Genomic DNA, 15,460 nt, shown 5'->3' with positions numbered 1-15,460 from the left:
AGGCACTGCAGGTCACTGCTGAAATTTAGATGCGTCTAACATGGCAAAAATAAAGATTTAATATAGCTACAAGACAAAAATACTTCATGGGTTCGGTTAAAATGAAGTTGATGCATTAATTGAACATGTTTATAAATAACATAGAATACTATGTGTGCCAATAATCATGCTGCGCAGATAAAAGTCATTTGTGTTGCGTTAGTTTCCACCACCTGGTGAAAACATTTTGGACTGCCATAGGCTTTCATTGATGTTTATGGGTTTTTGATTCCTATTAGTCTCCATCACAGCTACTCCTCCACTTCCTTTCCAGAAGACAGACGTCTGAGGTTAAAGGAAGAAATGTAATGTCTGACGGCCAGTTAGCTACAGTTAACAAAAGGAGACCGTGGCTGCTTGTAACATTGATTAGTTCCAGTCTCTTAAAAAACAAGTTATGAAACCTGATTCACTCCATAACTGTCCAATTTAGTCTTCAGTTTGAGAAGAGGAAGTTTTATTTCTTTTTTTCTTTAACCTCATTTATTTTTGTAACAACTCTGTGGTGCTCTTATATCATATGTCATGTTTACTGTGAGTCTATGTACAGTAGGCTAGATAGTTTTTCAGGCTAGCTAGCAGTGCTAATGTGTTAGCGGTCAGGTATAGCCTATAGCTCATGGCTACAAATTACAGATTATTTTAGAAGAAAAATAATAATAATTGAGATGAGTTGTCATTTTCATCTACTTCATTTCTAAATTTGTTTTTGTAACAATAGCTACTGCCAATTTTGTAGTTCTCCTATTGTGCGTCTGCTGAGATATTTTTCATTTTGGCTGCTAATGTTAGCTGTTACAGTAGCTGTAAACTAATCTGGTTCAGTTTATGGCTAAAAGAGTCTGGGTTAGACATAACAAAGATACTGTAGGTTTCTGAATCGTCTTTGAACATAACAACATGCATGCATGCACACTTGCATGCACACACACCACCAGTTTTTATCAAAGTTTTTTTCATAATGTTACATTTCATGCTCTGTGTGATAACATCTACACTATAAAAAATGACATACATAACTAGATTATATTAATTCTTAATTTACACTGACTTAAGGGGTTACACGGTAATGTCAAAAATGTAACAACCATTCTTGGTCTCACCTACTTATATGGACAAATATAAAACATGCTCCACACTGATTATGTTGTAATATAACAGATTTCAGCTCATAGTAAGAACGAGACAGTTATACTACTTGAAGTACTAAGTAAGTAGCTGAAGCCAAATCTCTTCTTCTTTGTCTCCTTACCCTGCCCCTCCTCTTCCTCTTCCTCTCCCTGTCTCTCTCTCTCTCTCTCTCTCTCTCTCACACACACACACACACACACGCATGCCACCCACCCTGACACATGGTGTGTTATGCAATGGGTGATGCCTAATTACCACTGACATCGCGGAGACTGTTCACTGCGAAATTAATCATGACACAGGCGTCAGCTTTTGATATTTTTCGCCAAGTGCTCTGAGTTCGTACCAGCCGATGTAATTAATAAACCAAATGCACACAAATACTGATAAGACACTGACACTGATGTCTTAATAATAACCAGGCACCTTAAAAACCAACACCAGGTGCCACGTTTTGGAGATAAGACAGGGAGAAAGAAAGTGAAAGAGAAGGAAGAAAAGAGAAACTGGAGCTAATTATTTTTCCAAGTATTAGGATGAGGTTGTTTAGGGTTTTAACTGTGAGAGGCTCTAGTCTAAACCGTCCTAAATTAAGGAGCTGATTCATAACAAGGGTGCATGGATATAGGCCTACTGTACCTCTATACAAATTCTCAACAGCTGTGGGTCCACAGTAGCTCGCAGAGGGCTATGTGCTATTTATAAATTGTAGCATTGTACTGGAAAGCGCTTACAGTATATCCAGTCATGCATAACATAAACAGTTGCCTTCAGTTAGCAGAAAATCTGGCTGTTACTTTATTATTACAAATAGATGAACTGAGACTCCAGAAACACAGCCCACCCGTATCTGGCATAATTAATGTGACATGCAGCTCATCAGTGCACAAACCTCCACAAGAGCTGGTTGTTCATTTCTAGAGGGTTTTTTTTTATTTTTTATTTTTTATTTTTTTGCTTCTGTGGCAAATGATCACAAGCCAAGCAGTTTGAGAGAAGATGTGGGCTAATTGATTTGACATATTGCTCTGTTAAATTCAGGTTCAGATATTGTTTACCTCTCAGGAAGCCATATCTTCTTTTTCTCCCACCACGCAGCTGTGATCAGCTTTGATCTTCCAGGGGGCTTCAAAGTGCAATGTATCAGATTTGCTCATTTGTAAAACACAAAGAAAACTTTCTTCACATTCAAGATGTGAAAGGAGAGAGCTGAATGGTGTGCAAGTGTTTCTGTTTTCTTTAATTAGTACAGAAGTGTCTTGTATTTTTCCCGTGTAGTGTAGGCTACTAGTAAGTTATTTTAGGACTGTATGATCTCCCCGTACAGTATGTACAATAAATGCTTTCAGGCCATTTCAACTTTTGCACCTTGGCCTCAGCTATTCTCCCAAAGCCAAACCTCCTATTTGCTCTCGGGCTTAGGTGGGTCACTGAGTGCACCTGGAAAAGGAGAGTGCAGAGTAGACAAAGACGACCAAGAAAAAGCCTGAGAATAATCTACAGAGGTTGTTGGTTTTTTTTGTATTAATACATTTCCTCTTTAAAGGTGTTTTTACGGTTTATTGAATGGTGGACAGGAAGGTGAGATTTTGTGCAAAAAGGGTCTCCAACCAAACACAAACTATGTAAGTTATGATTGATTACTAGGTATTTTTTCTATGCACTGAATGTAGAATTAGTCATTATACTGTTCACACAGCCCTGGTTAAAGTGCGGTTTTTTTTTTGTCTTTGTATTGGTTGTGAATTGTGTGCTGTAACTACACTACAGTAACTACACTACAAAGAAAGCAGAGCCACGAGAAATAACTTTTGACGGTCCAGATAATCATGTAAACACTACTATCAGTCTGTCTGACCAAAGGTCACAACGGAAAAATTAGCAGAAGAAAGGACTTTGAAAATAGGCCAGAAAATGTTTTCACAAATCATCAGCACACAGCCATATGTGCAAACACCACACACACACACACACACACACACACACACACACACACACACACACACACACACACACACACACACACACACACACACACACACACACACACACACACACACACACACACACACACGTCAGGGAGGGTCACCAGAGACTCACTGTTACACACCACAGTTGTTTCCATATGCAAAGCCCATTTGTTTAAAACTAGATCAAAGTTTCAGATGGGATTCATCCTGCTTCACTGTCTGTATTTGTTAAAAAAAAAAAAAAAGAAAATTGTCATCCCCCTGTGAAATTGCATGCATGCCCACACGGATGTGTGCACTGTATGTGACAAAGGAGCAGAAGGTAACCTTTATAAATGACACACAAACAGCCAGGCAGTGCACCAGAGTAAAGGTGGCTTGCCTAATCCTCTCTCCTCCTGTTGTGTGGTCTCGCTTGTCTACTGTATCGCTACATTACATCCCAGGCAGAGTGACACACTGAGCTTGGCTGTTTCTCTGGATACTGTTCTGACGTTCTGTTTGTCTCGTGCTTTATCCACCTAATTCCTTTACTGTAGTTCAAGACAGAAACACTGAAGGACACACATCAAGGAAGGACCACTAGTGTAATATCTGCATGTCATTTCTGAGAGTGTTCCTGACCCTTTTCTTTGCTTTAATTAGTATTTTCATATTGGATCAGTTTCAACTCAAACTATTTTGTAGCTACAGTGCTTTTTCCACAGAACCATAACCCAGTAAGATTGTGTAACTTTGGGCTCTGGAAAGAGAAATGGGAAAATCAGCATTCACATACAGGTCAAAGGATTCTCCAGTTGTAGTATTAGTCTGGCTCCCATTGGCTCTGATGAGTGTTGATGTAAGCAAAGCTGTGTAATTGTGTGTTGCAACCTGTAGTCATACCTGCCACAGTGCTGTTAAACCAACAGAGTGAACGCAATTTGAAAAAAGAAGAAAAAAAAAACTTTTAAAAACACACACCAACACATCACCAATCAAAGCATCTCACACAGAGGCTCAAAGATTTTTACAGGAGCCACAATGTGGGAATGAGATATAACAGATCAGTTTTTACCAATTTACACAACAGCTACTGTAGCAGCTTGTATTAAAAAAGAAAACAACTGATATCTGCTAATTCTGGTGGCGAGAGTGTGTAATCAATAGCATTCAATAAGAATTATAACCTGAAAACAGCTGTGACACAAATAGAAATACAGTTTCAAAGTGCAATATTTCCCTCTGAAAACAGGCTGCGTATATTCAAATCAATTCCACAGCTGGAAAAACTTCTAATATGAAACATCTGTCATGATTTTACAGTTAATCCATCTGCATAAGCTTAGCCACCAAAGTCCATACCGAGTAAAACACCTTCGTGGCTACTTTTCAAACTATCTATCAAACCATACACAAGCTGCCAGTGATGACGCCAACTGAGCACAATGGATTAAAAGAGCTTCTTTTACTGTACATTAGAAGCATAACCTGCACACACATTCATACAAGTGTGCTATCAAGGCCTTCTAATTTTACTGCACGCATACACATTTCAACACCAGAACACACTCAAATGAACAAAATTCAATCAGAGCGTTTGCTCTTAAGCCCCCACCACCTTGGCATCTAGATGCTGCAGGATTTGGGGAGAATGTTTGCAAGTAGACTCCAGGAATATCAATTCATAATGTACTTGACACAGTTTTGTTGAACAACACATTATTTAGTGATAATTCTCTGCATGTTAATAATCTGATCTGAAGTCAGGCTGTAGCCTATACGCAGTGTTCCCACTGAATATGTATTTCTGACTACACGGAGGGTAAACATGTTATTTAATCATCAACATGTTTTCAATCGTCATTGCTTAAGTAGGATGAACAAACCCCAGGTGGTGAACACATAGTACGAGAAACTTTCTGGAGGGAGGCAGGCTGAATGCATATCATTCACCATTTAAACGATTCGTGCCGTCCGAGTAGTGGGGCAACTTAAGGTGAACGACAATCCGTGTCAAGACTGGGACTGGATGGTGTCCTTATTTCTGTAATTGCAGTCTCACGAGAGACTCGCAAAGATTTTAATTTCCATTCCGAATTTGATTGATTTTTTTCCTCCCTAAATCTAAATTACGCATGCATTTAAATAATGCATGAATATCTTAAACATTATCTATCTAGAGTTTTTCTCCAATACATTCCTTTCCTGATTTGGGATCAGTTAAACGTGCACTTATTTGAAATGTTGTAAAAGCAGGAATTTTCTCACTGATTCAGTCAAACCTGAATGATTCTGTCTTCAATTATACCTCTGGGTGAATTAATTAAAATCGTGCAAGTTGATTGTATAACCCTTAAACTCACCATGTATTTGACTGCTTTCATGCCAGTTATAGTATTTCTATTTTATTAGATATTGCACTAATTGCTTAACTTGGATTAACAGTGAAAATGTAATCTAATTTGTAGCCAGAGTGAATATTCAATCAAGCATTGAAATCAAAGGCTAGAATATGAATCATATTTGAATATTATACAATAATACTAAGAGATTTGTTTGTCTTTTTTCCCTGCATACAATCCCTGTCAGTGAATCAGTGCTTCTATACATTTCCATTAATCCTGAGCTCAAGGTCCTTTTTTCAGCTTGCACTGACCATAGCTGTAGAGTCCAGATTTAAAAACATGCTAGTTCCCATAGCAACCCCCGTTAAAATTCAATAGTATCTCATGTCTGACCTTCATAGGCATGAGTCTTATCATCCAACTGTGAGGTTATTCAGTCTGTTTGCCAGACATGGTAACAGATGCAGCCACGCTGAAGTCTGCCTCAGACTCACCAAACGAGACGAGGTTTCTCATCATAAAGTATGTGTTAGCTGGGAAAGTGTTCACTGTGGCAAATGTGGCACATTTAATGAAAACAGACCTGTGATGCTTTGCACAGATGGGATCTCAGTTGCTCCGTATAAGGTACGAGGCATGAAATGTGCCATTTGCAGAATGCTTGTTCAACAACCAAGAGTAATGGCAGATTGGCAAAGGGGTTGGTGCTGATGGAAGTATCCTGATCTCACTCCAACAGCAATTTACTATGTAACTGAGCAGCTGATCAAAATAGTTCTGGACCAACATTATTATGATTATTTAATAATTCCGTTAAAGCTGATGTGTTTAATATGTTGTAGTTAAAATGGATCCCATGATATGTAAAGGGATCGTTAGTTATTCAGAGTAACAAACTCACTGAGTGTTATCACCAACTTTTCCTTTAACTCAAGGGAATATTAGCATCTTTTAGCACATTGTTTTTGTTTCATCAGCATCAGTGCCGTTCTGGTCAGTTTATACCTGGGTTTTTAAAATGTGTCTCCACATCTGTCTCCACATCTGTCCTGAGTGACCACCTATGGTTGGATCTTTTGTTTTTAGCCAATCCAACAGATGAGGTAATGTCATGCTTGTATGTCTGTATGTGACTGGAATAAATGTGCCGTACACCGCTGATGAAATAATGAAATAAAGTTGTATCCATTTGAAATAGTAAAATATTTATGCTTCTTTATGAAGCTAATCTGACAAATCAGACTGTGGCAGTGGACGTCAGTAGAGTAGACGGTCCTTCATGTGGACACTTTTGTGTTCACACTGTGAGCGGCCCACACCACCTCCAAATGTGGTCTGAGGTGTCGGATCTCAAACATGTCCTCAACACCTCCTGGCTGCATTTGCACATGAACTTGGTGGTTGTTAACAACAGGTCTGAACAGGGCCACAGTTAGCGACTAGCTGGTAAACAAGGTTGGTAGCTAAAGAACCAGAGATTTCTCTAAATAGCCAGAAGAGACCAAAACAGAGCAAAAATTAGACTTCCCACGAGTACTAATGTCACTGTGTCTCTTCTGAATGTGTACAGTTTGTTAACTAGTTGAACTTAAAAAAAAGGTGACAAATGTTTTTTATGTTTCCTAGTGGCAAAAAAAAAAAAAGATAACGCAGGTTTAATTTTCAAGCTGCTGATATCTAAAATTAAACACTAGCAATCTGAAAAAATGTGATAAACAGAAATGAATTGTCAGATGCTCTTATTTGTTGCAGCCAACACTAAAACATTTTAACTAGTCAAATCAAAGTTGTGAGAAAGAAAAAGAAATGGTAATTAAGCCAATAACCGCTGGGACGGCTACATCAGCACTTCAGATGTGGATGGTCCTTGAGAGTAACTCCGCTAAACTGGAAGGGTAAGCAGCTGAGGGAGGATGGGTGGTGACGGACTTCTTTACCGATTAAAACTACCTCTGTAATTACCACACATGACGGGGACAGGGTCTTCTGCTGAGTTGACGAGTGTTTTGTTTCAGTGTTAATATGCTCCAATTCACCTGTCCCCATGAGGCGCAGCGAGCACTTCCCTGTTACGCCTCTGACCCTCTCAGCTACGGAGTTGTCAAAACTGGAGTGGAAGCCTGCTCCTAATCATAGCAATCATTCATCTAAGTGTGCCCCCACCCCTTCCACTTGCCCTGCAACCCCCCACCCAAAAAAAAAAAAAAAAAAAAAACACAGCTATTTTTAGCTTCCATATATTTCCAGGGCAGTGTGATTGTCATTGATTTGACTAGAACAATGGTGCTCAGTGAGAGTCAATGGAGCTGCCTTCAATTTTTACCAGAGAGGCAGCCAATTATAACTGATTTCATATCAGCCGTGTTCTGCTGTCAGTCTGCAAATTCTTATGACTCTGTCACTGAGGGGAAAAAAATCTGTGATGCACAGCTAAATTAGATTTGCTCACGATGTGTTTGACTGGCAGCCATTATGTGCAATGGACAAGTGGGAGCTGCATGAATGAGGGTGGGAAAACATTGGTTATATCTCAATTCTCCTGCTTCTTCTGAAGCAGGTCCCCCATTCATGGGTGATTAACAGGCAGATCAGGGAGGTGGGCAGTGTTGCTTGGATTGCTTTGACTAATCTAACTGCTGCTGCCTCACTCGGGTAATGGCTACAGGCTGGCTCGGAAAATCCGGCCAAGCAATGAGGAGAAACATTTCAAACCACCATGCACAGCTCCACTTACAAAGCCCAAGTCTGACATGCACACTTCTTTTTTTTTTTACACTGCAGCCACGTGAAACACTGCAGAATGTGACTCCACTGACTGACAACTGCAGAGTTTAAACTGATTATTGGACATTGCGGGAGGAAAACCAAAGTCCACACACTCACATCAATGCCATGAGCTATTGACAGTAGGCTACAGTGTAAATAACAGCTTAATCAGAGCGATAGTCACAACCACTTCTGGTGATGTTGGTGTCACTGATAGACACAGGCACATTTTACTTTCACCAAACATTATCACCATTATAATAAAATCAGTAATAGTTTGATAGCCCAGATCAGACCAACCTTGTAGCTATTGCAGCCTGATGGCAATTCAATCTGTCATAGTTTGACATGGACAGAGTTAAGTGACATCTTGACCACTCCATGGATTTGGGTTTTGAGCAGCAATAGAAATAGTGCTCCACCTAGTGGAGGCAGACGTCTCAGTGTTACAAGGGCAACAAACCGACTTGATTTCACTCGCTCTTAGGTAAAGGACTCCTCTCTCATGTATTTGTGTGGTTTGCAAACTGCCTGTTAACTGTGCAGTGTGACCTCTTCTTATCAGAGGTGACACAAAAAAACAAAAAGCGCTGTAAAGTATGGTGAGAGAGGAGGACGGGAGGATTTAACGCAGGCAGAGCCATGGAACAAACTTGCGGAGGATCTCTGGTGCTAACACACACACACACACACACACACACACACACACACACACACACAGACAGAGCTGCTCCACGGCTCTTCGTCTGAGAGTCGCTGTAGTTGAACACGGTCGGTGCCCTATTTCCAGACGGCTCTGACTACCTGCGCTCCGAGCCCCTCCCTCCCCTCTCTCCCTCTCTGCCTCACCCCTCCACCACCACCACAACCACCACCACCTCCTCCTCCTCCCCCCTCCTCGGAGTTTGTGTTGCACTCGTTGCAGTAGGAGGGTCCATGTCCACAGAATGACGTCGCTGTGACTGCAAGTCCGACAGACTCCTCCGTTTGTTTTTATTACTCCTTTTCTTTTCTTTTTTTTTTTCAACCGCGGCCCCTGAATCGGTAATCTGCAAAAATTACGGCCATAATGTGAGCTCATCTGCCGCTGTCGTCCGACCCGTCGCTGCCGTTCGTCCTGTCAGGAGCAGCGGGTTCGCTGTTTGAGGATTACTAGTGATAATACGCAGTAGACTTCTCCAGTGTGTGTAGCTGTCAAACTGAAAACTATGTATTGGGAAGAGTAGTGCAGAGCGCAGTTGTTGATATTCATTGACTTTGCTTTGCGTGTCTTTTTCTTTTTTCTTTTTCCTTCTTCGTCCTCTGGATTATCGCTGCCCAGCAACACAGCCACCTGACAACTCTGAATGTCGTAATTAAGGTAAGGAAGGACACGGCTCAGTGTTTTGACTGAGCATTTCTTTCTTTCTTTTCGTTTCTTTTAATTTGGCGCCGGGTCTCAGGATTTGTAGAAAACAAACTCTCCAACGCTTTCAGTCGCATAACTGGCTACACTCGCATCCCCCGGGTCGCTGTGCTGTGGGAGAGGGATCTGAGAACTTTCAACCGGGACCGTTAGCCCCGCGTCTGCTCCAAAATAAAAGTCGCCAAGAAGTTTACGCAGCCTGTACTTTTACGTATGTAACAAAATCAGCTTTCATTGTTTAATTAAAACCGAGAGCAGGTTGCATATTCTTGCGCGCACCTGTCTGTAGGTGCTGAGAAATATCTCGATTCTTCTTCTAAAAAAAATGTGACTTAAATAATTCATATTTTCCTCCAAGTGCGCGTAGTCGTCTGTGTTTTTCCATATAATGATAATAATAAAACCCCTCAAACTCCGATGACTTCGACACGGAGGAAATATAAAAAACTTCCAGCAGCACGAATAAAACAAAACAAATGAAAAAGCTTCATTTAGTTTTGTTTTTTTTTTTACCCTGCGCAAACGCAAAATGGAGAGAATCGCCAAGAGAGCTGCATGTCCTACAGAGGCAGGACAATCACGGCTGGAGTGTGTAGGAGAGGAATTATCGACATGACATCTTTGCACTATTTTTCATTATCTGTTCAAGCAACAGCGCATATGTGTTAGGGGGGATATTTGTCAGTCAGCCTGCACAACTTTAACTCAGAGATCTGGGCTGCTGGAGAGCTCAGCCCTTCAAAGTGTGCACGGTAGCATGCAAAATAAACATTCAAACATCAACCAAAGCGACGCCTTATCACCGGGATTGGTTATTTATTGATTATTGGCTGTGTCTCGTATTTTTTATTGCCTTTTGCACATGACGGGGCTGCTACGGCCGCTAAAACAACATTTCAAGTTATGTCGCAGCTATGTTGTGGCTGCAAGAGCTATAACTATTGAGTGACAGCTTCCGGACCAATCCATGAATAGCCTGATGAAGCTGGTGGATCTGAGGCTCGGCTGTCCAATAGAGGCGCAGTAGAGGTGGGGATTTAAACAGGAAAAAGGAGACGAAGAAGAAAAAAAAGCCCGGCCGACGTCACATACATACATTAACCCTTGCAATGCATTTTTTTCTTCCAAGTTATCACTGTACATCCCCTGTAGAGCAGCGATAAGGAGCTTTATCTGAGAGTCAGGAAATACAGTACAGACTTGCTTTGGACTTGTTCAGGTTTCACATATTGTTTACATCTTTTTGTCATGGAGTCTTAAAAAGGTAAGACATTATTATGTAAAATATGTGAAATCTGATATTTATCTTTTGAGTCATGGAAGTATTTCTGCCACTTTCTTTATCATGAGCCTCGTTTTTATTCACTCAGACAGGACTCGAAAACTAAGAGACAATGTTCACAATGTAGATTTAAATCTGATCAGTATATTCCTGAATATATAATTTAGCCTTGCGTGAGAGCTGTAATCTCTGCCTGAAGGCAAAAAAACAACAACAACAACCTGGATTAAAACAGCACTGTGAACTTTTCTCACTCTTTTCTCCTTTTCTCCTTGTTGCCTTATTTTTCAGGTGAATCAATGAGCCAGCAATGGAGACCAAAAGATACCAAACTTTCTTTGATGGAGGCGACACAGAGAACAAATGGTCTCAGGTCCCCAGCACCATGGAGTACTGCTGCAGCACAGAGGATTCCAGTCTGACTAGCAGCGACATCCTGATGGACATAGTCAACGTCAGCTGCCCTGCTGGAAGCCCGGCTACCGACTGCAAAGACAACAACACAAAGAAGCAGGAGCAGCCAATGCTCCGGCTCAGCCAGAACCAGCCATTTGTTCTCCCACACTTCAACAACTCTCTCCACGGTCATAAGCAGGAAATGGACTCCAAGGAGCTTTCCAAGACTGTGGCTGAGTCCATGGGTCTCTATATGAATGCTGCCAGAGAGGCAGACTTTGCCTTTAGCCAGCATGGGGGCAGTACCAGCCCTGGGAAGATGTACCCAGCGTGTGGGAGGTCCTTAGAGGAGACCCAGGGTGGCTCCAAAAAGAGCCCAAAGTTAAAGCCATTTGGTTTCCAGCAATCGAGCGGCGCTCCTAGAGAATGCACCACTGGGACTCCAGTTAGCTCAGCGGCGATGCTGGCCTCGTCTATGTCCTGCAGCCCCCAGACCTCCAGCTCCATCTCCAGCCCCGGGGGCAGCAACAATATGGTGTCGTCGACCACGAGTCCTCCCACGTGCTTCGGACCAGTGTGCTCATCCGTCAGCAGTCCTGTCAGCCAGACGTCTTGTGCTGCGACTCTGGCCAACATCAAGCGCAGGAACTCAGCCACATGTAGCCCCGTAGAGTCCACCACGGTGGGCTCGCCACCACTCACCAGCCCGCTCAATGTCATGAGGTCTCCCATGTCCAGCCCTCAGAGCATGAGCAGCGTGAGATCGCCTCCGTCCTGCAGCACTACGTGTAACATTAGGTCGTCTGTGTCGAGCCCCACGGGTGGCAGCTGCACCAGCACCGCCAACAACTGCAACACAGTGAGGCCCTCCATCTCCAGTCCGGCCACAGGGAGCACCATGACTGTCAGCAGCCCACAGAACCCGTCCTCTGCTGGGTTTCCCGTGTCCAGTCCTGCTGGTGGACTGGGTCTGGTGCAGAATGACACCAACAGCCCAGAGGCGACAGGTCTGACCAGAGACACAGACTTCAAGAACTTTGAGTTCCCCAAGGTAGAGATGGTAGACGGGGAGGTGTTCAACGTCGGCTTAGACCAGATGGGCATGGTTAAGTACATTAAGAACGAGCCTGGGACTGACTACAGGAGCATGTGTTTAGGTAACTCCAAATGTAGTGTGAGTAGCACACCCTTTATCACACAGATTAAGAATGAGCCAAACAAAAATGAGGGATGTATGAATCCACAGCCCTATGGCGAGCAGGCACCGTCTCTTGGTCTCTTCCCTGCATCTGAGACCACTTACTTATCCCTGAGGAATAACATTGATGAGTACAGTCTCTCTGGTATCTTAGGACCCCCTGTCTCCTCTATGAATGGGAACTATGAGCCCGATGTGTTCTCCAACAATGTCCTGTCTAAAGGGGTTAAGCAGGAGACCAATGATGGCAGCTATTACCAAGAGAATAACAGCATGCCCACATCGGCCATTGTTGGAGTTAATTCTGGTGGACACTCATTCCATTACCAGATTGGAGCCCAAGGAACAATGTCCTTCACGCGGCATGATGTGAGGGACCAGTCCAACCCTTTGTTGAATCTAATTTCGCCCGTAACGGCGTTAATGGAGTCGTGGAAATCTCGGCCAGGCATGTCAGCCAGGGGTGAAGGATACCCGGGTCAGAACTGCATCACGGACGGCATGACAAGGTAAGGAGAATGAAGACATCTCTATGTCGACTTACTGGAGTGTCTGTTGGTGTAGCTCTGTCAGACCTTTGGCGTCCTCTAAATTGTGATAAATATTCCAGCTTATCTTTACTACAGAGAGCAGCAGTTTTCATTTTCCTAAATAATGTTTTTTTTTTTTTTTCAATGACTGTGCCCGTATAATAGTCAATAGGCTGTCTCTCTAGAGGATCAGATGAATGGACGGCCAGTTTGTTACAGCCAGACTTGTATTACACAAGGGATTTAGGGCGTTTGCTTTGAGAAGTGCTAAATAATAACAACAGCAGGGCTTGGGAAAGGCAGCGGGACGCTGGCTGGGGGAACAGGAATTAAAGGACGGGGTCCAGGTCATTGTTACAGTAGCATGTGATCACAACATCATCTCTGCTAGCACTGCCCTGTGCTCTACAGTAAGACAGAGGCAAAGTTTACCTCTTATCAGGGCCTGTGTGTGTGTACAATAACAAAATATATTGGTCTGTTATCGGGAGGTCCAGCTAAGACCTTGTGTAATGCAAATATCTGTTTTTATGGGCCCTAGGCCATTGGCAGCATCATAAATTATGAATGATTGATCACATGCTTTTGTTGCCAAACTGATGAAATAAACAGTTGATATTGTGAGGGTGGGGGCCGAAACAAAACAAACAGGCCAAAGGGAAAAAATCTTTAAGAGCCGCCAATCTGGCAAAGTGCAACTTTGACACAGTTGCTGTGCTTCCAGAGTGTTGTGGTGGCCTAGTTGCATGTGTAGTCGAAGTAAGTAAATTAATGTCTGTGTGAATATCAAAGCCATTATCTGCAGACAGTATGTGTAGCCAGGTATATGAACCTCGCAGTGAGAGACGGTGGTGTTTCTTTACAGTGAATCAAAAGGATGGTTGGTTGCTCCTGTAATTTGGATGTAGAGTGATTTTTGTGTTTTTAAACAAAGGGTGTACTGGTGTTCTTACAAAATACATTTCTATCATCTATTTATGCACTGGATGTCATAAATTCACAGTTTTTATGAGCTGGAGCAAAGACGCACTAAACAAAGCTATAAATGACTTCCTGCTAACTCGGCTTTGATAAGATTCAGACACTGGCTGTAAGAGAAATATGGTGCTCTATTTGACATTGGTGGGACGTTAGTGCACGTTGCCCTGCTATGTTTGACTGTGATTTGACCATGACAAGTCCAGACTGAGTTCGGGCAGTGATGTTGCACAGAATCTCAAAATGGAGATTTATTAGACATTTAAAAAAAAAAAGAAGAAGTTTTCCTGATTGAATTTGTTGGAGGCAACTTTGTGCTGATTGCGGCGCCATTTTCAGTTGTCTGTTTTCATTTTCTCCAGTCCAGCTGGTGTCATTCAGATCGCAGGGATAAGTACGGAGGACAGGAGAGGGGAGTGGAAAAAAAGTTAGTTTATACTGTAAGTGTTAAATCACTGCATATCCACTTAGGTCAACAACTGCTAACTGCTAACCTTTATTATACAATATGTTAAAGAAAACCCTTTTCCTGCCACCTTATATTGACAGGTGAGATATGTGTGTGAGTTGGTCACACTGGCATACGTATATTGAAAAACAAGCAGTGAGGTTTTACTAATGGCTAAATAGTTTTAATAGCTCAAATAGTACATCAAATTATTGTCCTAATAATTTCATATTATTTATGAAAAAATGTAGAGTAAGCGCATTGTACCATTCTTGAATTGTGTCTTTTTTCCTACTGAATCTCACCCACAGATCTAACCTAATTATCTTATCATCAGTATTTTATTATGTCCTCTCAGTTTGACATGTTTATTCAGGTTTATATGTACCGTACACACTCGTCTAGGGAGTAGATACTCGTCTGCGTCTGTGTGTGTGTGTGTGCTATAACAAGGCTTGCAGCTCTGTGGAGACTGATACAGCCCCGTTACCTTGGAGGCGACCCATATGGCAGGAGCCAAAGCGATGTTGACGGGATCACTGCCACCTTGGTCCTAATGAGATCCAGCTTAGCCCTAATGTCAGACAGGATGACAGTAAGAGATGGGCCACATGGCAGCCTGCCAGGCCGGCAGGGAGGCAGACAGGCTCAAACACACATATACATACATACAACTCATGCATATACAACACACACACACTTATACATAAAGAAATGTCTTGGGTAGATTGCAAGAATCTAAGATTTTTAGAGGTTGCTGTCTACTTCCACCGTCCTGTTGCACCAGTTGTATTGTATTGATTGACAGCTATACTTAGACATAAACATAGGCTTATCGTATCCAGCCTGAAATCTCAAAGTGCACTGCAGGAAATGTGTGATACCGTCGAGCTACATGGTGCCCAGACCCAATATCTCATAGGCAAAAAAATATTACATAACCATTAAAAAGCACAACTAAAACTCTTTGATCCACTGAAGCCTTGGATG

At 42.2% G+C, this 15,460-nt stretch overlaps 2 protein-coding genes across 2 annotated transcripts in view; one reads left to right on the top strand and one right to left on the bottom strand.

Annotated features, from left to right (window-relative positions):
• Positions 1–15,460, bottom strand: part of dclk2a (doublecortin-like kinase 2a) — a 140,608-nt gene that overhangs the window by 74,735 nt on the left and 50,413 nt on the right. The window contains exon 3 of the mRNA XM_085782295.1: positions 14,961–15,044. Coding sequence (XP_085638421.1) covers positions 14,961–14,976 — 16 coding nt within the window. The 5' untranslated portion in view covers positions 14,977–15,044. The remainder of the gene's footprint in view (positions 1–14,960; positions 15,045–15,460) is intronic.
• nr3c2 (nuclear receptor subfamily 3, group C, member 2) overlaps positions 9,032–15,460 on the top strand; it is a 76,840-nt gene continuing 70,411 nt past the window's right edge. The window contains exons 1-2 of the mRNA XM_085782211.1: positions 9,032–9,593; positions 11,212–13,023. Coding sequence (XP_085638337.1) covers positions 11,231–13,023 — 1,793 coding nt within the window. The 5' untranslated portion in view covers positions 9,032–9,593; positions 11,212–11,230. The remainder of the gene's footprint in view (positions 9,594–11,211; positions 13,024–15,460) is intronic.

This window comes from Trachurus japonicus, chromosome 1 (genome assembly GCF_045865225.1).
Source record: "Trachurus japonicus isolate A0001 chromosome 1, Traja_1.0".
NCBI classification, from domain to species: domain Eukaryota; kingdom Metazoa; phylum Chordata; class Actinopteri; order Carangiformes; family Carangidae; genus Trachurus; species Trachurus japonicus.
Note: the sequence above shows the minus strand (reverse complement) of the source record. Positions and strands in the feature narration are given on the sequence as shown.